We start from the raw sequence: 23,507 nt of genomic DNA on the forward strand, positions 1-23,507 counted from the left end.
TCTGTCTTTTTTTTTTTAATAGTTTTAAAACGTTTCATATGACATTCATTTATTTTATTCTTTTCCATTTGATTTAAGCAGGAACAGGCAAAGTCTTTATTAAAATCATTAGTCTGCACTGCATGTGTTCCTGAAGTGTGATGTGTGTGTATGAAGATGTCTCACCCCACAGGCTGGCGCAGAGGATCTCAGCATTGAACTTCTTTTTATATTTGCGGATCTCTGGGGCATCGCTCTGGGGCCGAATGTTGGTGGGGTTGACGTTTACCACAGAGCCCTTCCTGTGGGGCTGTCTAACACACGGCTCACACCTGCCATTCACTGACAGAGAGATGCATGTGTTTTATACACTGACATTTTACTCACTGTTTACTGACATTTATACAGGTCAGTGGGCATCAGACTCACATTGGTCGTATCCCTGCGGACTCTGGGGTGGAGAGATCTGCAGTAAACGAGGGTCAATAAAAGGTGAGAATGAGGAAGAGGAAGAGGACGTGCTTTTTCCAGGCTGGTTATTGAATACTTTCTGTTAATACAGAATAACACAAGCACAAACATCAGGGGGAGAATGACAATGCGAGTATGATCAAGCAGAACACCAAACCATTGCTCTTTCCATTAAAAAGCGCTGAACACATGGAAACATAATAAAATATCAATAATATTTTTACATCTATGTAAAAAGGGGACACACACACACACACACAAAATATATCTTTGAAACTATCGGTCTAAGTTAGGGGTGGGCAATATACTGGTAGTCTTAAAATAAGTTTAGTCTTAAAGTGACAGCAACCTAATATACTTGGTGCTGTCTGTGTTTTTAATGTTCATCAAACAACAAAAGTTAAAGAGAAATTGCTCCTGACTGAATCACTTTTGTTACTTCAATAAGAATACATTTATTATCTATGCAGTGTTTTTGTACATTTACAGTAAGTGCTTTATATAATTTATTTAGCCTAGCATTTCTTATTTAGTGCTTGAATTTTTTAGGTAGGTCCATTTCATGTGTGTCTTTGTTCTATTGTAGTTTGTTGTCCTTGTAATTAGTTTCTTTGTTGTTATTTAATCACTGACTGTTTACTTGTCTTCAGTGAGTTTTCTTTTTTACTTATTTAGTCAGGTCTTAAATTTTTTTGTGATATTGAAATTGTTGATGAGAATTATGAAATTCCAATGGTATAAAAAATGTATTTAAAGCAAAAATAAATATATTGTGATTCATCTCGTTATCGTAAAAAATAAAATGACTTGTATCGTGATATAAGTTTGATGACCAGGCTTTAATCGTTATTAAAGCTCTAACTGTTTACTATTGTGTGTGTCCATGATCACAGTATTAGGCACACATTAAAAAGAACCAATCTATCAAAACCCAAGGTCTCAAATGTTGTTATCAGTGGTCTAAACAAAGTTAGAAGACCTACATCAAAGCTCTGTGCGGTGTGCTGGTGGCAGGTGAGCTCATGTGTGGGGCTCTTGTGCAGTAGGTCCGGCAGATGGTAGCTGTCGCTGGATTGGGATCCAGAAGGCCTCTGATGGACGTAATGCGTTGGCTTTGCTGCACTCTGCTGGAGAAACATGAATATCTTTTTTCAGACAAGAAATCCCACTTTGAAAAAAGCTGACAGTATCTATGAAAAACTGATGGATTGAATGATTGCAATAATTACAATAAATATCCACTGGTGTACTGTAAATGAGCTGCAGTATCACAATAAACCAAAAGCAGATGAACAAAGGAGTACATTAAGACCCAATTACTGAGTTTATTCAATATATACTGATATGTTTGTCAGCTTTTTCAACCTGTTCCCTAAAACAACAGACTGAAGGTGACTTTACCTGCTGCGGTTTCACATTGAGGTGAGGCTGAAGAATGATTTCATTAAACTGCCCTCTGGATAACAGGGGCCTTCCATTGCTCAACGGAGACCTAGACAAACCACAGTCAGAGTGATTTTTTAAGGGATGCCAAAGAAAACATTTGATCACTTGACCATGAACAAGGCAGCAAAGACAAACACTACACACAGCACTTGTTAAACACGAACACTCTTAAATGCACATGTGAACACCATCAGCATTTATCACAGGTTCGCGTTTAAAGTCTGTTTAGAGAGAGCAGTGTCATCTTAGCGACCCCTAATTGAATAACAAATGATAACATTTTGACGGAAGTGATCAAACAAAACTAACTTTAGCTGGAAATTAACATCTTTCAAGAACCGCTAAACCAAACCAATCTCCGTTTATCTCTGTAAAGCTGCTTTAGAACAATCTTTCTTAGATTTTTTTTTCGAAAGGACCCTGCTATAGCTATGCAAAAGCCAAAGTTCAACATATTTTTGATAATTATTGACCATCCTAGAGAGTCCCCGAAAATTGTGCAGCAGTGATTTTATCAAGGTTGAAACAAAAATCTAGGACTAATTCGCGGAAGATACAACAATACAATTGTCAGGGGCAATCCTGAGGCAAAGTTGCTCAGAATGAGGATTTCTACCAAGTGGTATGAATTTTGTGAGCATGTGCGAAAAATCGCGTGGTATATAAACGCGAGTACATTGTTTTCTGTTTTCCTTTTTTTGCTATTTGACTTATAATAGCAGACAATATGAAAAGTATGCTACGCTACACATAAGGAAGCATTGTTAAAGGTACAATATGTACGATTTTTGCAGTAAAATATCCAAAAACAACCAGGCCAATGTTATATATTTGTTTAGTTGATTACTTACAATAACCCAAATGATCAACATTAACAAAGATCGAAGATCAACATCTTTCGAGATGCCGAGAGCTCCACGTCCGCGACTAACTTCGACTTGACAGAGACTGCATGTTATTTGAGCAAACAGGTGAGCAAATCAATGTATATAAAACTAATCAATGTTATATAGTTCAACATGATGAAAAGTTAGAATATGATATGCATGTTATTCTCTAATGTTGATCTAGCTTAGTCTCATTCAGCCAACACAAAAACCTAGCTAACAACATTCAACACACAAATGCAGTTTAGTGTGATAGTGAAACTGTTAGAGCAAGTGAAATTGCGCTGCGTTACCTCAAGTTTCATTTCTCTAATAAACTGACCTGTGTGAGTAATTCAGCAAGTAGTTCTGTAGAATTAAATGTCCTTATTCCTTTATATCCGCGGGACTTGCGTTACGTGTGTCGCAGGTATCTGTCTAGCAATCGTGCCCTGCTTCATACTACAGTGTATTCACTCATCCAGAAAATATCCATCAGCTTGACGACAAGATCCATAATTCCGCTTAATGCGGAATATACATCATTAATATATGACTAAATATATATATGGTATTGTAAGAGGTTAGCGACCCCTGGTGGTGAAACAATCTAGCATATTGTACCTTTAATGAAAATTAAAAAAAAAAAAAAATCAGCCAAATGTTTATCTGTTTCTGTGTGGGTCAATAGCACCGAGTACAAAAACATCAAGTTCAGTTCCACCCAAAGGGTACAACAGGGCTAAAGGCACACCTTAAAGGTGCATTGCGCAACTTTTCATGTTAAAAATAGCCGTTTTCTAACCCATACATGCTTAAACAATCGCCTGATGGGCTGAATGAGCCCTTCTTTGATCACTGCGATCGCCTCTATAACCCTGTACAGTGAAATATATAAGAGGGATTCGGGCTCGAATCTGAGACTGGGCGTGACGTCATGCGCGTTCACGCTCGCCTGGCTATGTCTGGCAGGTTCGTGTAGCTATTCGCCACCGTTCTCCGTATCAGAGAAGACAACTCGAGCGACACAACTCTAGTCAGCTTTCCACAAAAGTAGACGATGGATTCAAAGGGGCTGTTTACACCTGGTCACTTCATGTGTCTTCTGTGATCGGATAGCTATTCGATCATGAAAAGACCAGGGTGTAAATGCCCTCCGAAACGCATTCGAGACGGATTTGAATTCGATCGCTCAAACCACTTGAGGACGTGGTCTGTGCCGTATTCCAGACGAAACTGGACAAGTGTAAATGCATCTGGTTGTTGAAACCAAGCTATATGTCATGATATTTTAGCCAATATATTTTATATTTTTTGACGCTTAACACTACCATCTTCATTAAAAGTAAAGAAATTAAATGATCTTACCAGGCCTGTTGCCGATCTCTCTTATTGCTGTCTTTGCTGATTTTGAAATTAGCCGATGATTAATAAAATCCAGCTCATATCTGTTGCTTTCGGTGACGTGCACTTCATTAAATCTGTATATGGCGCGGAAAGAGACCGGCTTGTAGCTCATTACAAACCCCAACGCAAACTCCACGTGAGACAGAAAATAAAACTTCTGTCTGTCCAGTGCCAGGCGTCGGAATAAGACGAGAGTCAACATCGGGAAGCTTTCAACAAACGGAGAGATCTCCGGTTGGCTCTAGGGCTCAAACGGGTCATAGCCTATACAAAGTGATAACTGAACGTGTTTCCATAATAATTCAATCATAAGTGGATACAGTAAGCACAGGGAGATGGATGGAAACAAAAACCGAAGTTTTCTACTACCCCCGTTTCCCCCTCTCACACAAGTGTGTAATTTACTCGAATGCCTTTCCTTTCATATATTTTAAATGACTTGCAGATTTATTACTGTATTACCTCATTATGTAACAAAAGATGTGTGCCGCACAGTGTGCGGCTGATGCTCCTTAGTTATGAACAGCTCGTGCAAACGTGCGTATGTGTGTGTGTGTGTGTGTTCCTCCATGAACGCGCACAGCTCTGGTTGCAGTTTCGCTTGTCGCCAGAGGGGGCGTAGTTCTGCAAAAACTCAGAGACTTGCGTTTAGCTCCTTTAAGAAAAAATGTGCTTTTCACTACTCCCATAGTGTATGAGCAAAGCTGCAATGTCTTTGTCAGGCTGCTCGAGAACTAGTTGTTTTCCATACAGAAAATAAGTAGCACAAGCTAACGTGGTTTGATGTTGATAGGACATCGGCAGAACAGCAGAAATGTGACTGCCACAGGCACTTCTGCACTTTCTTGATTCAGTGACATGCGGAGCCTAGCGTGTTCACGACCTTAGACCCAGGGACCTATCCATCCGGCACCAACCATATGTCTCTCCTTTCACTTTCATTTAAATCATATCAGGATTATTTTGGCATGGAGTTTAAATTGGTCGCAATCACTGTTGAAAGGGATGGTTCACTCTGTATTACAAAACTGTATGACTCTCTTTCTTCTGTGAGCACAAAAGAAGATATTTTGAAGAAACCCAGCAACATTGGAGCTCACTGACTTCCTTTGTATGGACAAAAACAGATGTTCTTGCATGTTCCACAGAACTAAGAATTAGTCATATAATGACATGATGACAAAATTGTAATTTTAGGGATAATTTCAGGGTCTTTAAAGGGATAGTTCCCTCACAATTGAAAATTCTTTCATCATTTACTCATGTTGTTACAATATCAGATTCTTTCTTTTGGCAAACACAAAAGAAATTATTCTGAAGAATGTTGGTAACCAGACAGTTGACGGTAGCCATTGACTTCCATGGCAACGCAATGGCTACCGTCAACTGTCTGGTTACAAACATATAAGCTGTGTCTGAAATCGCTCCCTATCCACTATGTAGTGCACTATATCGGGTGTCGGCCATTTTGTAGAGGTGTCCGAATTCTGAGTGAACGACATCATTCCCTACATTCATTCACTACTTTTACCCACAATCCTCTCTGAATTTGAGTGTACATTCGATGTACACTTGCTGAAGTCCTATTTCCCACAATCCAATGCGGAGAGAACTGAGCACGCATGAAAGTGCGGCACGAGCAAGTTTAAACCAGAGATTACATTACATCCAGTGGAGGATTTGAAAAATATCCGTTAATCGTCGTTTTGAACATAATAACGGTCGCCGGAGGGCGCTCGACGACACGTCATCTGTGAACGTGAGAGTTACAATTTCAGTCGATGAAACTACAAAGCTGGCACGGAGGTATAATTACAAAATAAAGTCATTATGATTGTTATTGTTGTTAATATTATTTTATAACGTAGGTAATGTAAGATAAAAGGAGTTTTATCAGTACGCGTGACGAAGCCTTTTCTGCGACAGCTCCAACTCTCCGACGCACAGTGTAAACGTCAGCGTCCGAATTCCCTCACTTCATCTCGTTCACTCCTTGCAGATATAGTGCACTCAAATGCCATACACTATATAGAGATTAGTGAATGAGTGAACGAGTGAGCGGTTTCAGACACAGCTATAGATTTTTTGGGTGAACTTTCACCTTAACAACATTAACAAGAGTATGATAATTTCAAGTATAACCACAAAATGACTTGATCATGTGTGTTTTGTTTTTAAATTGGTGAACATTCAGAGGAGAGCAAATAGTCAAGGTGAGATTACCTCGTCTTCTCATCATCTTCATCACTGGAGGAAGAATACTCCGCAAGCTTCTTTAATGGGCTAAAGTGAGACTTCATTCCCAAACCCTTAAAGATGAAAACAGTTTGATTTTAAAATCCAACAATCTTGAGGCCTGTTCACAAATCTACAAATCTATATCAAAAATACATTTAAAAGAATAGCAGGGTCCACAGCACAACCATAACTATAACAGCACAGAAGAACAATATTGTTGGAATCACTTTTAGAAGAAAAAAAAATCCAGCAGAAGAAATGATAAAAACATTGACAGCCAATCAGAATCAATCCTGCTTGAAAGAGCTCAAGTATTAGTTATCGTTATAGTCATCAATCTTGGTGTGAACGGGCCATTACTGATACTTATTTTAATATTCTATATTTGGTTGGGGACAAAAAGAGTCTCTGCGTAAAAAGCAGAGGTGAAATCAGCTGCATAACGTGCTTAAGAGCTGCTACATTATCGAATATAAAACACAGATCCACACCTGGTTTGGTGATGATGTTCCTGGACTTTGAGGGCTTCTGTTTTGATGAGCTGGACTGTCCAGCATATAGCAACCTGCAAGAACGAGAACGTCTACATACAGTGTACAAAAACATATGCTTGAATCATTGACCTTATTCTGTTCTGATACAGGTTTCAATAAGTAACAGAAAGACACACCTGACTGTGAGCTGCTTGTTGAGCTGTTAGATAAAGACATCTTAACACTGTTGTCCAGTGAAGACTGACGATCTCCACTGATAGAAAGACAAGAAACAAAAACAGTTTCTAGTCTGAGGATAATCAGAGGACTACACTTAATGTGGGTTTGAAAATGTGTCCTGCACGGATTTCAAACAACATCTTACCTGGATCCATATCTATGATGGCCTGTGACATCTTTGAACTTTGACGTTGTTCGCTCTGGAATCTATTTGCAAAAATAAACAGATTGCTTCCTTTTTTGTTGTTGTTGACATTTGTCAGTGACTAAAATGAATAATTTAGTATTCTTCATGCAATACCTTTGACCTACACTTTGGGCCTTTATGCTATTTTCACTTTTGTGCTAACCACATGTCTGCTTTGAATGGATGTCACATTAAAGGAAGGAAGGAAGGCACCTCCCTTTGGAAGAGGAAGCCGTTTTGACCACAATTTTAGCAGTTGCCACCTACAGCATCTGCACCAAGCTGACACAGCAAAGTAATACATTTGAATGAACTCTACAATGAAAAGTATAGTATGATATCGGTTTGGGTTTCCATTTTGGATCTGAGGCAACCCATGCTGACAGCTGAAACGCTGTCTCAAGGACAAACCTTTGGCGGCAGATCATCAGGGATGAAGAAGACCTCATCTTGTGTTGGCGAGAGAGGAGTGGTGACATCAGACATCGAGCTGCTGTGATGAATCTCTCGACCGGAGCACACGTTCATGTTCTGAAATCAACACGATTCTTTCAGTCTTTTTTACTGCATGCTGGATTCTACATCCTTGTCATTACACTGCACAATTATTACATGGTTGTACACAATTATTTATTTTGTTCATACATGTTTTGTATGTATGTATGCGCAAATCATGTTCAATGCTACAACTTACAAATAATAAACTTTATTTACTAGGTTTTTTTCCCTAAAAACAGAACAACTAAAACAAAAGTTATTTCTGATCCTTTCCCCCCCTCTCCCAGACCCATCTGTTCTTCTGTTATATTTTGCTGCAGTGACTTTAACACTGTGTTCTAACCAGACATGATACAATAAAGTGACGAGCGATTAAAGGTATCTCTTCTATCTATAAAGCATGCCATCTGTGGAAACATTAAGAAGTCATGAAAATACAAGGTAGAAAACCTTTTGCCATGGACGCTCAACTTGTCACTGGAATCTGGACTTGAAAGACTTCTACATAAACAGGTGAAACTCGAAAAAATAGAATATCATGCAAAAGTTCATTTATTTCAGTAATTAACTTAAAAGGTGAAACTAATATATTATATAGACTCATTACATGCAAAGTGAGATATTTCAGGCCTTTATTTGTTATATTTTTGATTATAATGGCTTTATGCAGCTTAGTTTATACAGTTTACAGCTTGTACAGCTGAAACCTTTTCACAATATTCTAATTTTGAATTTGGGTTTTTTTTTATAACTTGTCAGCCATAATCATCAAAATTATAACAAATAAAAGGCGTGAAATATCTCACTTTGCATGTAATGCATCTATACAATTTATAAGTTTCACCTTTTAAGTTGAATAACTGAAATAAACGAACTTTTGCACGATATTCAAATTTTTCGAGTTTCACCTGTAAGTCTCCAATATGGGTTGAAAGACTTTTTTTTAAGTCAACATTTACATGATTAAAGTTGAGTCGACTAGTTGCTGTCGATGTCATTAAAGGAGTAGGTCACATAAAAAAAAAAATAAAAAAAACTTTTGCTGATAATTTACTCACCACCATGTCATCCACCCCCATGTCATTCTTTCTTCAGTTGAAAAGAAATTAAGGTTTTTGATGAAAACATTCCAGGATTTTCTCCATATAATGACTCTCCTGTTCGAACTCGTTCATCAAAATGAACGAATCTTTTTTCGTGTCATTATGTTCATTCAACGAACAAAATGAATGAATTGACTCGGGAAAAGATTCGTTCATTTTGATGAACGAGTTCGAACAGGAGAGTCACAAACGTGATGACATGGGGGTGAGTAAATTATCAGTTTATTTAAAAGTGAACTACTCCTTTAATGAACAAATAAGCCTGAACCTCAAGCAGAGACTCGAACGCGGGTTGCCATGTGCACAGTTATGGCGTATGACAGCGGCTATTGCTCCCACATAACAGCTTATCATAATCAGTTCTTTTATCTTTGGGTTGTTACATTTCTCACAGATTTCTGTTCGATCTAAATCAGATACAGATAAAATAGCACAGTAAAGATGTGTATGGATGCATTAGAGAGAGAGCGATAGCATGTGAATTAATCCTACCTGGCAGCATCTCTCCACTAGTGAAGCTGTGGGTTTTAGTTTCTAAGAACTTTGCCATTTCGAAGCTATTTTATTGTTAAATCATAGAACATTTCTGCACTACTGAATGTTTCTGTGTGCACAATCTGCACTCTGCGTGCTCCTGACATGCATGTACGTTACAATGCAGCAGAGCATTAGTACAGAAGCACGATTAACTTGCATGTTTAAAATGTGCATTCAATTTTAAGCATCCAAATGATACAATCAAACATATCGTGTGGAGCGTAATCAGAGTATGCATTTATTTGTAATTTAAACTGTGAACGGAGCGTAAGACTGGACCTGTTGCGCCATCTATAGGCCAAGATCTAGCGGCAGAGCATTAAAGTCGACTAGTCTCTGTGCAACCCCTTGTCTCCAACATCTGACTTGTGAAATGAGTAACAGTGATTTGCTGTGCTGACAATTTAGCTAGTTTTTACTGCCCTATCCTTCAATGACAGTCTGCATTACACTGGTTTCGATTCATTAAGCGTTTGCTGATAAAAATGTGCCACTCAAATTCAGACTGATGAGGAATACACTTTAGCAGCCTCTCGTTTGTAACGATGGGATTCTTTAGACTTCACATTTTACTGTTGAGGATTAATTATATTCTTCCTACAGTACTTCTTGTGGAGGAAATTCGGCATCCTGAAAGCTACAGTAAGTTGTTCCCAGCCGTAGAACATCAATCCTCTATTACAACTGACAATTTGATTGTTTAAGAGCAGATTCAGGGACAGTTGTCAAGTGTGTGATGTCATACCGGCTGTTTGGCGGCTCTCTGGAGCGCTGGAGTACAAGGACTGGAGTTGCTTCCTGATCCCAGACGTGACTGAACATGAGGAAACCTGACAGCTAAATTATTCAGATTGACAAGATGGGTGTCGAGGGATTCCAGTTTACCTGCCAGCTGAGAGCCAGAGTTTCACAATGTCATCACAAAACAGGACAATCAAAATACCATAATGCATTGTTATATACAAACTAATGTTGACAGAAATCTCATGATACACCATCAAACTGGACGATGTTTTACCCCATCATGTGGTGAGGTGTCTCTAGAGCTCTTCTGCTGGTGTCCGTGGTCGTGCTGGAGCAATAGCAGCTGTGACTGATCTCTGGGAAGTGTGCGGAGGGGTTTTCTGCCCTGAGCCTGATGATGTGGAACACAAACACACAGTTAACACAACACGAAGACAGGGGTGATGTACAGCATGACATCATCACTAGGGTTGGGTATCATTTGAATTTGAACGATTCTGATTCCGATTCCGGTTCCTAACGATTCTTGATTCCGATTCTTCTAAGAGGCAGGGTCAAAAAAGTTTAGCTAACCTTGCTAACCAACGGCCTTTCTGAAGGAAATACTCTTTCTGTAAAAATACTCCTTTTGTCACAAATTTTGCATTTTGCAGAGATTTTGTTATTTTTAGAAAAGTGAAGCCACACTTTGGATCGCCGACGTAAGGTACTCATGTTCGACTCGCGTGGTTATGCCAACACTTCCGGTAGACGCTTCTTCGTTGGTGTTGTTCAGCGGTTTCTTCTTCCGCTCGGCGGACTGTGAATATCGAAACTAGGAATCGAAATTGTAACTTTTGAACGATTCCGGGAAAAACGAAAAGTTAGTCCCGGTTCCAATCGATACTCGATTCTCGATACCCAACCCTAATCATCACAAAACTAACCCTGACAGGGTGATCAGGACCCCAAAAAGATGAGCAGCTGCTCATTACATGACTATTAATCGTATCGAATCGTATCGCGGGGAATTTTCAAGTATCGAAAATAATCGAATCGCTGGCTTAAGAAATCGGTATCGTATCGAATCGTCATGAAGGCCCCGATTTACACCCCTAAAATGTCAGGTGGTGCAACCATCCGCACAAATGAACAGACTTTTAATTTACACAACACAGTTTTCAACTAAAAACGTACAACTTTTTATGCGTTTGGCCGTTCGTTTACACGACAACAGCGTTTTGGGTGAAAGCGGATTGACCACAGAACCGGAAGAAAATACAATGCTGAATAAAGTCGTAGTTTTGGTTATTTCTGGACCAAAATGCATTTTCGATGCATCAAAATATTCTAACTAACCCACTGCTTTGATGATTACCTCTTTATTTCCGTTCTGGACAAAGACAGTATACCATAAATACATTTTCAATGGAAGGGCAGAAAGCTCTCGGACTAAATCTAAAATATCTTAAACTGTGCTCCGAAGATAAACAGAGGTCTTACGGGCTTGGAACGACGTGAGGGTGAATCATTAATGACATAATTTTCATTTTTGCGGGAACTAACTCTTTAAAGCAGTTTAAAGCAGTTGTGTTTAAACTGTTCAGTATTAAAGAAGGCATTTACCTGCTCAGCAAAGAGACTTAAAGACAACGATTCAACATCAGTCCTGTGATGTTCACTGTCTTTGAGCTGAAATCCAATGAGAATAAAAGACAAACAGCAGAACATTATACCAGCAGTGAGGTTTGAGGTTAACCTTTACAACAGCGGCATTAAACAAGAGAGCATGAAGGATGGTTTTGAACACATTTAAAATGTTGAATAGACATATTTTCTGGAAAATAAGTCCCACCACGTCATATTGCATTGTTGAGAAAAGAAAACACACACACACACAGAGATAAGTCACATCGGTATATAAGTCACATTTAATTATTACATTAAGAAATAATCTAAAATAACAAACATTTTAAACACTATATTCAGCTATTTTAGTTCCCCTCACTCCACAAGAATCCCTCAAATGTAATGGTATACAGAACAAGAAATAAACTAATTATAGTGCCATTCATTATAAACAACATTTATTATAAACAGGAAGCCTAAATGAATTTAAAGCTAAACTGAATTACTGGCATGTGGGAAATGAGCAATAGCCTATAAATAAACTTCACATGCTTATCTTGCCTAAAAAGCACAAACTGAGTTTAAGTGGAATGTGAGGAGAGAAAAAAATCCATAACATAAAACATTCCTGTATGAACTCACGGACCGATAATGTCTACTCCGCCACCAACTGACTTGTTGCAGTTACCATTCATTAATGATTTCTGTTCATTTGTCAAGAGTTAACGTTACTCCAAGGCACTGTGAGAACTGCTGTGAGAAAATCAACTGACCTGACCTTGAGTTTTTTCTGTTAAATGTATTTTTTTTTTAAAAAATCAGTCTATCAGAATCTACTCATTGTAGGAACTGTTTGACAAATCATTCTAATGAAGAGGAAAAATAAACTCTAACCTGTTTCTTGTGATTTCTTTTGCTTTTCTCGGTGACATCAGTCTCTTCTTGCCATAACATCTCCTGAAGCTCTGGCCACTGGAGTCCGGTCTCGTGTAACAGCCTTTCTTGGTGCTTTCAAAACACAAACACATTGGCTATGAACTGACTTGTTAATTGTTGTCTATTTTCCACATTGAACAATAATAGCAAATAAATAACACATATGGTCTATTTCAGCTTCTTAATTTGTCTAAATTCCATCAAAGTTTAAGTTTTATAAGCTCAAATCTTCACCTTGCTCTGTACCGCGATGCACGTTCGTGACTCTCCTGTTCGAAATCATTCATCAAAATGAACAAATCTTTTTCCGAGTCAGTTTCCGTTCGTTGAATGAACCAAATGACTCGGAAAAAGATTCGTTCATTTTGATGAACGAGTTCGAACAGGAGAGTCCCAAACGTGCGTCACAGATAAAACTTAAACTTCGTTATTTATTTATTAAATGAGCGATCGTTTCTCTTGATAAGACCCTTATTCATCATCTGGAATCGTTTAAAGCTCTTTGAACAGTTTGCAGTTTACACTGAAACTGTCTTTTGGACCTTGAACCGTTTGGTTCCCACTGAAGTGCTTTATATGGTGAAAAATGCTGGAATGTTTTCATCAAAAACCTTAATTTCTTTTCGACTGAAGAAAGAAAGACATGGACATCTTGGATGATATGGGGGTGAGTAAATTATCAGCAAAAGTTTTTTTCAAAGTTGAACTACTCCTTTAAGTATGCGCATGGCAAGTGCGCATAGGGTGCCCTAATCCACTTTTGCTAGTTTAACGACGGGAAAAATAGTCGGCACGCTTGGTGCATGGTCTAAAAGGGTTGTCCCTATTCTCTTAATGAGTAATAGGTGTAACATGCAATAAACTAACTAGAGTCTCACCTCCCATTCCCTTTAAAAGCCAGTTGAGCTTGCAAATTGGCAGATTCGCTAATTACATGGAGGAATTTGCTAGCCAAAAAATTGAGAGGAGAGAGAGGAAACAGATCTGCTCGTGTGCGAGGTTAAAGCAGCAGACCATCAACTAGACAAAGTGTTTGTGCGTTGTGGACCCATCTATACCCACTGCGCCATTGATTTAGACCAGGTTTCAGTTGGTCAATGGCTCAGTCTATTTCAGTTGCCTCAAAATAGCAACGCGCCAACAATGTGCCCAAACACATCTCGTTTTTTAAGACCAGCACATCTATGGGCGCACAAATGGGCTCAAATGCATTTGTTATTTAAACAACGTGGCACAGGGCATGAAAATGATGCTGTGTTGAATGAACTGTGTCGGGCTGACACTAGCAAAAAACATTTGCGTTGCACTGGGTCAGTGGTGGAAGAAGTACTGAATCTCAGTACTTAAGTAAAAGTACAAATAAACAGATAAATATTTACTTAAGTAAAAGTAGAAGTAACACAATGACAACCATACTTGCATAACTATTTTTTCTCTTAATGTCTATTTTTTTCTAATGATTAATAAAACATTTAATTCTAACTCGTTCCACCTAATACTCCTATAATGATGTTCAATAATGATGGAAAAAAATTGTTGTCACCATCTCTGAAACAAGCTTGCAATTAGGCAATATGCAAATCATGCGTTTATCCTTACTATATATTAATAATTATGTTTGGCAGTAAACACGATTAATTTATGGTGTAATTCTGAACCTCTTGGCTTGCCATAGGCTAATCCTAACCAAATGTATAGGCCTATTACACATGGTGCGTTTCCTATGCACATAAAAACAAATTTTCGCGTATAAAATTGCACGATAAACACACTGCGTGCGAGACGCATAAGTGTGACCGGGTTGATGTATCTATGGCAACCAAACGTCACTGGTGAGACAAACGTGCAATGAACGGATGGTCAGATTACGTTCTGGCAGGGGAAAAACTGATCAGAAAATGTAATGAAAAAGTAACAAAAGTTGTAGAAATGTAGTGGAGTAAAAAGTATAATAATTGCTGCAAAATGTAACTAAGTAAAAGTAAAAAGTATGCACTATTTATTCTACTTAAGTAAAGTAAAGATACGTGAAAAATGCACTTTAGTAAAGTAACAAAGTATTTGTACTTCGTTACATTCCACCACTGCACTGGGTATAAGATAGGGCCCTTCAAATGGACTTTTTAAATGGAGTTTCCATGAATGAACTCTGAACTCAGCTATTCCTTCATTTCTGTTTCAACTCATCAAATTTTGAAATGAATAATTATAGGATTGTAAAGAGATTTGGCACAATTTTGATTCGCCTACAAAACTTTCAGGCCAAAGGCCTGAAAAACAAATCCACTCAAACGTGTCAAAACGTTTGACCTCTAACATACAGATTTAAAAGATTTAGATAGGCAGAAAGAAAGACGGGGCACTTGTAGTAAACCCATGCTACAACTGACTGGACATAAATGTCAAACGCTCGAAAGGTCACTGAAAACCCTAAGCAAACAAACGCCAAACTTGTGTGTCACTCTCCATCTGCATGGTGAAACGTTTTTCTCTGAAATGAGCACATGCACTCATTACACAATCTGAAAAATACAAATAAAACATTCATCCTTACATTTTCGAGGCGTCGTCTTTCCTCCTGCTGTTGTTGGATCCTCTTCTGTCGGTCCGCGAGCAGTTGTCTCTTGTAGTTGTCTTGATTGTGTACTTGTTGGAGTAGTTGTGTTTGAGAGTTTGTCTCCTGCTGCAGACGCAGGAACTCTCGTCTCAACATGGACTCTCCAGGAAGATTCACTATAGAGCTATATGAGCACAAAGCAAATGATGTGAGAAACCATCAAACCTAAGACCAGGGCGATGCTGAAAAACCAACATTTGCACACTGCGTCATGCAAGGCCGTCAGGTTTTCATGCCATCTGCCATGTGGAGAACACTGACAGAGCACATTAATCCAAGGGGTGACACTCACTGACCCGAGCCATTTTAATGGGTCACAAGACAATTTATGGCTACATAACAATTTCCTTGATTTACTTTGATCGTCTTTTTGGTCATCATTAAGCTGCTTGCTGATGATGCCATTTAGATACTACTATAGATCACAAATCCAAATATCACCTCTCAAGTCAATATAAAACCCTGGTCTTCTGGTCTTTTCTGGTCTTATTATCAACGCTTCACCGGTGCATGTTATTCCAAAGAAAATATATCTGCATTTTTTTTTGACATCAGGCCAAACAGTTCTAAGCAGACTGAATGCATTTCTGATTATTTTTACATGTTTCTGTCGGCTGCATGACGATACAGTTTGCTTTCACATGTCTCTAACTTTAACTATGCAACTTCACTGCATAATGAATGCATAAAAGCGAAATCAAATGGATATAAACTAAAGCAAACAGATGGTAACCCACTGAGCAAAATGATGTCCAAAAGACGTCTTTTCAACGTCTTTGTCACAAAAGTCGGACGTTGAAAAGACGTCCACTGAGGGGCCGGAATGAAAGTTTTTATAACGTCTTTTTTTAACGTGTTCTGGACGTCTGAAAAAGATGTTAATGGATCCTTCGTACAAGGTTAAAAACTAGTTCAAATGTGGCCATTTTCAACATTATTTATGGTCTCATTTAGACAATTTATACTGTTTCTTGACCAAATAAACACTCTCAGGATGCATTAAATTAAAACTCAAGTTTATTTCAATGTAATTTCCTTACATTGTTTAGATGGTGATATTTATTTTATTTTGAGTCACCATTGTGGTGATCAGTGTTTGCTTTAGTTGGGCTCTTGGTCCCAATAATTAGTATTTTAGCTTTTCTTAGGCTGTTGTAACTGTGTGTTTGAATAACACCATTGTTGTGACAGAGAAAGCCAAGAAAATTGACTCTCATCAGCTCTTTGTTGTTGTTGTTGATGATGGTGATGATGATGATAATGAAATAAACATAAAGTGGGCATTTAACGTTGTGTTTAGACTTTTGTGTTTGTATCTGGAGTTTATAACCACCAATGTTGTGGAACTGCATTAGTAACATGGAAGTTGGACAAAAAGCAAATTTACACAATGTTTTGAGAAAATCTACCATAGAGTCACACAAAGACATGAAGATTTTGCATATGATTCACAAAAATGGTGACAATAAATAAAAAAAAGCTTCATGCTGCAATGCATGATGGGTAGCTTTCATAGTACAAAACATCCTCGATTCCCAGGCTTTTTTGTTTTGGTTGTCACCGTCGTTGAGAATCATATGCAAAATCTTGATATCTTGTGTGTGACTATCTGATTCACTTTCTTAAAACATATTATACACAGTGGTCATTATAAAGTTACTGGTCCAAATAATGCAGTTCTAAAAGGTGAATAATTATTTCAGATATACAAACAGAAGTTTAGATGTTGTTTAATGCTTGCATTGCGTTGATTTTGTCATCATCAACAAGCAGCTGAAGACAGATGATCTTTTATTTTCTTGGCTTTCTCTGCACAATCAATGGTGTTATGCAAACAGCTACAACAGCCAAAGAAAAGCTAAAGTAAGAAGAATTGGGACCAAGAGCCCAACTAAAGCAAACACTCATCACCACAATGGTGACTTAAAATGAAACAAATATCACCATCTAAACCACATCTAAACAATGTAATTAACCATGAGTTTTAATTTAATGCATCCCGAGAGTGTTTATTTAGTCCAGAAACAGTATAAATTGTCTAAATGAGGCCATAAGTTATGTTGAAAACATGTCCACAATGGCCACATTTGAACTAGTTTTTAATCTTGTCCGAAGGACCCATTAACGTCTATACCGGACGTCCAGAACACGTCACATGTTTCAATGTCCGACTTTTGTGAAAAAGACGTTTAAAAGACGTCTTTTGGACATCACTTTGCTCAGTGGGAACAATCGTGACATAAACATTTGGTTTGTGTTTGCGTTTATTTTTGTCACATTCTTTTATCTGCTTGAGGTACTAATGTTAGCATCCTCTCAGCCTTGACGACAGGCATACTGCTGTTCTCTGCTAATGCAGCATCTAGTCAACAAATGAGTTACTTTGACATGAAAATATGTACTGTAGTACTGTCCCAAACTGTCGGCACAAATCCATACCGTTGAAAAAGTAACAATAAAACAAACTCCATGAGGTGTCAGTGATGGTTTTTATTTAGCCCCCAGAGTCCGCGCTCGTACGGTATAATGACAGCGGACTCTTCTGAGCCGCTCCAGCAACGGAACCAACCCGGAAGAAATATTGGTATGGATTTGTGCCGACAACCGATTGTTCCAGCAATCGGCGCCGGTTAACCTGCAACTTTATATTTCCTGTATTTTTTATTTGTGTGTGTGTGAGCAAAACGTATGGGATCAAAATCCCGCCAAATGTATTGCGGCCACGGATCAATAAATAATAAGCGATTAAGCGTGATTCAAAAATGTTAAAACTCATGTAAAAATATATTGCACAAACAGAAAAAAAAAATCATGCAAAATTATCAGACAAGCAAACAACGTGGTCACGGATCAAAATAAAATCAGCGTGATTCAAAAAATAACAAGCATGAATAAAAACTTTAAACACGTTAAAAAATATTTTGCACAAAACTTAAATTTTAAACGTAAGTTTTTCGCTCTTCTTTCCGTGTCCTGCGCTTGCTCTTCCAAATGTTGCAGTTCGAGTTTCATGCAAATTAGGGTGGGCTTAAGTGTCACCATTGGTCCATAGTTCTAGATTGACAGCTCCAATTAATCGAAGAGGGGAGTTGACGTCACTCAATGCGACTCACGCTAAGGATGTCTATCAGCTCAGCTGGTAAAAATCTTTCAGTGGCAGGACACTGTTAAACTACATGTGTGCCTGCAACCTGTTACCGATATACAATTCTACCTGGCGATACGTTATCGTTAAATTCGTCATCCTAACGTTGACAACCTGTCACAGTTATACCTGTCTGACGAGCCATCATATTCACCTTTAAAGTCCCCGTGAACCGGAAGTTGCAAACGATTTTTCTCCAGTGCTGTGACGCATTTCCAAGTGAAACGGAATATTGAACAGAGGGCAGGGTTTTACTGTAGCGCTCCTCCTCTCCATCTCTCGCTCATAGTAAACTAACGGTTTGAGGGGAGTGGTTAAGCGTTTCCCCACCCAAACTGTGAAACCTACGTCATCAAAAAAAGAAACTGTTCCAGACCAGAAGTAACTTTTCAGATTTTGATTAAAGATTACCAAGGTAAAACATTTTTTAAATATATTTTTACTTGCACGGATTAAATGTTCACCACAAGACTAGTAATATGCGCCAACAAAGTAAATAGGTTCAATTTTGATTTCATGGGGACTTTAATGCCCTGGCCTTGCTTCTGGACCTGGAATTGCGAGCGTCGATTTCCTCCGAGCCACACAACAGTCACACAACAAATGCAAATATGTAGCTATGTAAATGAACACAATAAGTATGTAAGAAATCACTGCATATCAAATCCACCTGGTTTCTGTAAACTCCTTTGTACACTATCATTTTCATTAATCTTTTGTCAAATGGTAGCCTATAGTCTTAGAATTAACATATATGATCACTTGGCAAAAACAATTACGAAAATTTTAGGATGGCGTAGGCTATTAAACAGTAACGGATTGCCAGGTAGGCTGTGCGGATGTTTTTTATTTATTTATTTTTTACAAAGGCTAGATTTTTTTTTTTTTTTCAATTTTAGTTGTTGTTCTTTGATTTACATACTCTGAACTGTATCACAAATGCCTTGTATTTGCCCTGTACTTTTTGCGCCTGGTCTGTAATGGAACTAAAAATAAAATAAAAATGAATAATACATTTTTTATAAATTAATATAAAAGGTAGGCTGTGTGTATTGTTTTTAGGTCAAAACCGTTCTTGTCTGTCAGTCATATAATGCAGGTCTATGGTCACCACCTCAAAGAGCATGCACAGAGAAGTCCAAAGTAAACATTGATTTAATGACTTGTAAATGTAAGTACACATTGATGGCCTAAGACACAAAACAAGCGGTTTGTGTGAGAAAGCGAACAGTATTTACATCGTTTTTATCTCTTGTAACCACAGTCACGTCCAAGTGATCTGAGGGACTGGCGCTTTGTGGCTGTGGTTACAAGAGGTAAAAACGATATAAATATTGTTTTCTCACACAAACCGCTCGTTTCTTGTCTTAGGCCATCAATGTGTACTTACATTTATGAGTCATGTTTTATTTGGACTTCTCTGTGGATGCTCTTTGAGGTGGTGGTGACCATAGACCTGCATTATATGACTGACAGACAAGAACGGTTTGACCTAAAAATATCAAAATTGAAACAAAGACACCTACATCTTGGATGTCCTTAAGGTAAGCTAAAACATACCAAAAATTAATTTCAAAGTGAACTATCCCTTTAAGCCCACCCTAATTTACATGAAACTCGAACTGCGACTTTTGGAAGAGCAAGCGCAGAAGACGGAATGAAGAGCGAAAAACATGACCATAAATTTAAGTTTAAAAATTTTAGTATAATATAGTAAAATATTTTTAAATGTGTTTAAAGTTTTTATTCAAGTAAATTACTCTTTTTTTTCCAAAGGACATCCTGGGATTTTTAAAGACCACAGAGAGACCTCGGTTTAACGCTTAATCTGAAGGACGGTGCTCTTTGACAGTATAGTGTCCCCATCACTATACTGGGACGTTAGGACCCACACAGACCACAGGGTGAACGCCCCCCACTGGCCCCACTAACACCTCTTCCAGCAGCAACCAGCTTAGCTTTAGTGGGCAACCAAAGTCTTGGGCTACAGGGTGATATGGCTGCTGGCAAGTGAACCTCAACAAAATCCATGTCATGACCCCATTAATGTTAATCAAACAAAAGAGAAAATAACTTACCGCTCTTGACTGAATAACTTTTGTTGGTTTAATAAGAATATATTTAATTTGTTTTGTTGGGTTTTTTTTTACATTTGATTATTCAATTTGTGTACTATTTCTAACTATGTTAAATAAACCTTTTCAAATGGATAAACTTGATTTGTTTCATTCCAAATTGTTATATTGTAATTTGCTTCCTTTTTTTATTTTTAATAAAATATATATATATTATGATATTTATCTGTGATACCATATGGTGAAATTTGATTTTGGTCATATTACCTACCCCTAGATGTGTGTGTAAATTACTTGCCATCACAGAAATATATTTTATATAACAATTTTATTGTATATTATTATGACAACACTAATGCTGATGCACACACTCACAAACATACACATACAGCATTAAAGTTGTCAAATTTTTCATTAGTTGGTATTAGCCAAACCTGATGGTGGAAAAGTAGAGTCTAGTTTGTCTTTTTAATCTTTCATCAAAATGAAATCAGTAATGGCCATTTTTATTTCTAGCCCATCTCCTCCTTCCAGAAAGTGTAATATAAAGATTGGTGTAAATTTATTTTCAGAAAAGATGAATTATGACATACCTGGGTTCACCTTCATCTTCATTTATGGCATCTTCTTCATCTTCACTTCCACTGTATTCATATTCTGTTCCCTCTATTAAGATTGGTCACAAACAGAACTTCAGACAAATTAGGCCAACATTGCAATTCAATAAAACTGCTTTTAATAACACTGTCATTTCAGGCATCTGTAAAAATCTCAGAATGGTAAATGGACTGCATTTATATAGCGCTTCACAGAAACAATGGCCACCAAAGCGCTTTACATATTGCCTCACATTCACCCATTCACTCACTCATTCATACCGACGGCGGTGTTGGAAAGTGAAAGAACCTTGAAAGCAGTTGGAAAGTGAAAATAATGACAAAATATTCGAGGACCTCGCCAGTCTAAATCAGAATGTTTATTCGGGGTAAATGGATATACCAAAAGCACATCAACACGTCAGTGTGTGTCTCGTACCTTTCTCTCGTCTCCTCTTCCTGGTTCTGTCCAGATGATCTTTGAGCGTGATGCGTACTTGTCGTTCATTGGGAAGGTCTTTAATGAAGGAATGGCGTAAGAGGGTCTCTGTGGACGGTCTGTGGAGGTAGTTCTTCACCAGACAACTGTCCACAAATGTCAGAAACTTTTTAGACCTTAGAGGAGCAATAAAAAACAGATTTACTGCATGCATGTCTACAGTGGGACAGTACATTTAATAAATGCTATTAAATACTCTTCAAATGCTAGTGGTGGACGAAGTACATACAGTAAATCAAGTCCTTTAATAAAACTACAGATACCCTGTTAAAATATTACTTTCAATTTTACTCTGGTAAATGTACAAACGTACTTGAATTTTAACGGACTTTAAGTACTGATTAATGAATATCCTACTGCTCAAAATATGTGGGGGGAGGGAGAAGGAAAACAGTAAACAGAACTTAAAGAGCTTAAATAGGCAACAGATCAGTGATCATTATAAATAATAAAGAATTTTCAAATAGCCAGCACTAGTCAATAAAGAAGATTATGCGGACACTTTATTGATCTGCGAGCAAGAAAACATGTTATTTTATTACCAATATTTGTCATTCACTGATAACTACCACCAGGGTTCCAGACTGCGACCAAATTGGCCGCATATGAGACCATTTTTTGAGAATGTGCGAGTTAAAATTGTATGTGGTTGCATATGTGCGAGTGGACACTCGCGCAACAGAACGGCGTTGTATCAGCTGCTGCAGTCCGTAACTTGTGTTGAAAATGAACGAGTAGGCTACATTATGAATCCATTTTCCAAACCGTGTTTTTGATTTATCCTGAATCACTACGGTACGCCTATAATAAGTGTTTATATTCGGACTATTTTATCCCGGGGTTGACTCTGATACGGAGTTGCCCAGTGCCTGTGTGCCTGTGTGACTTGCCATATGGACATTAAAGGAGAGAAGTAGCTCCGGCTACAGTGTTCTTCCGCAGGACACGTGCAGTTTATTTATTGACGAACGTAGACGTCACACGCATTGCACACTGATGGTGGAACTTGCCAATTACGAATTCACGAATCCTACGTCTTTTCAGCGGTTAGATGACAGTAATCACTCGACTGAGGAAAAGGAAATTATTATAAATTATATTATATATTATAATTATTATATAATTATTATGCAGAAGGTAAGGAGTGTGAGAGTTCTGATTTTTGTTACAACTATAAACTTTGATAACAAAGAATCTGTATTAGCTTATTATAATACTCTAACCTTTTAAAATGTAATGCATACATTTGAATGTTTAATGTTTTTTAAAAGATAGAAAGATGAAGCTAAAAGAAAGATGATAGATAGATAGATAGATAGATATGTAACCCCCAACACCCGGGTCCTACTCGCCCCGCTCCAAGCGGGCCTCGAAACCCGTGTCTCCAGCGTGAGAATCGGGCGCTCTAACAAGGAGGCTAAAGATTGCAACCTCTAGTGTCTGTCGCTAAAGCGCCTATAGATAGATAGATAGATAGATAGATAGATAGATAGATAGATAGATAGATAGATAGATAGATAGATAGATAGATAGATAGATAGATAGATAGATAGATAGATAGATAGATAGATAGATAGATAGATAGAGGGAGAGGGAGGGAGGGAGAGTGAGAGAGAGAGAGAGAGAGAGATAGATAGATAGATAGATAGATAGATAGATAGATAGATAGATAGATAGATAGATAGATAGATAGATAGATAGATAGATAGATAGATAGATAGATAGATAGATAGATAGATAGATAGATAGAGGGAGAGGGAGGGAGAGTGAGAGAGAGAGAGAGAGAGAGATAGATAGATAGATAGATAGATAGATAGATAGATAGATAGATAGATAGATAGA

General features: G+C 37.9%; 1 protein-coding gene across 3 annotated transcripts in view; it reads right to left on the bottom strand.

Annotated features, from left to right (window-relative positions):
* The window catches only part of LOC120494794 (mitogen-activated protein kinase kinase kinase kinase 4), a 152,414-nt gene that overhangs the window by 43,975 nt on the left and 84,932 nt on the right, over positions 1-23,507 (bottom strand). The window contains exons 10-25 of one of the 3 annotated variants that reach the window (XM_039694128.2): positions 21,606-21,781; positions 21,164-21,236; positions 15,288-15,474; positions 12,692-12,805; positions 11,795-11,860; positions 10,464-10,580; positions 10,191-10,337; positions 7,719-7,838; positions 7,266-7,327; positions 7,078-7,154; positions 6,899-6,972; positions 6,393-6,478; positions 1,852-1,942; positions 1,434-1,574; positions 409-529; positions 166-321 (exon numbers count right to left, since the gene is read on the bottom strand). In XM_039694128.2, coding sequence (XP_039550062.2) covers positions 166-321; positions 409-529; positions 1,434-1,574; positions 1,852-1,942; positions 6,393-6,478; positions 6,899-6,972; positions 7,078-7,154; positions 7,266-7,327; positions 7,719-7,838; positions 10,191-10,337; positions 10,464-10,580; positions 11,795-11,860; positions 12,692-12,805; positions 15,288-15,474; positions 21,164-21,236; positions 21,606-21,781 — 1,808 coding nt within the window. Of the gene's footprint in view, positions 1-165; positions 322-408; positions 530-1,433; positions 1,578-1,851; positions 1,943-6,392; positions 6,479-6,898; positions 6,973-7,077; positions 7,155-7,265; positions 7,328-7,718; positions 7,839-10,190; positions 10,338-10,463; positions 10,581-11,794; positions 11,861-12,691; positions 12,806-15,287; positions 15,475-21,163; positions 21,237-21,605; positions 21,782-23,507 lie in introns of all 3 variants that reach the window. The other 2 variants (XM_039694129.2, XM_039694126.2) reach the window with 2 other exon arrangements.

Source organism: Pimephales promelas, chromosome 9 (genome assembly GCF_988280905.1).
Source record: "Pimephales promelas chromosome 9, fPimPro1.hap1.1, whole genome shotgun sequence".
Lineage (NCBI taxonomy): Eukaryota > Metazoa > Chordata > Actinopteri > Cypriniformes > Leuciscidae > Pimephales > Pimephales promelas.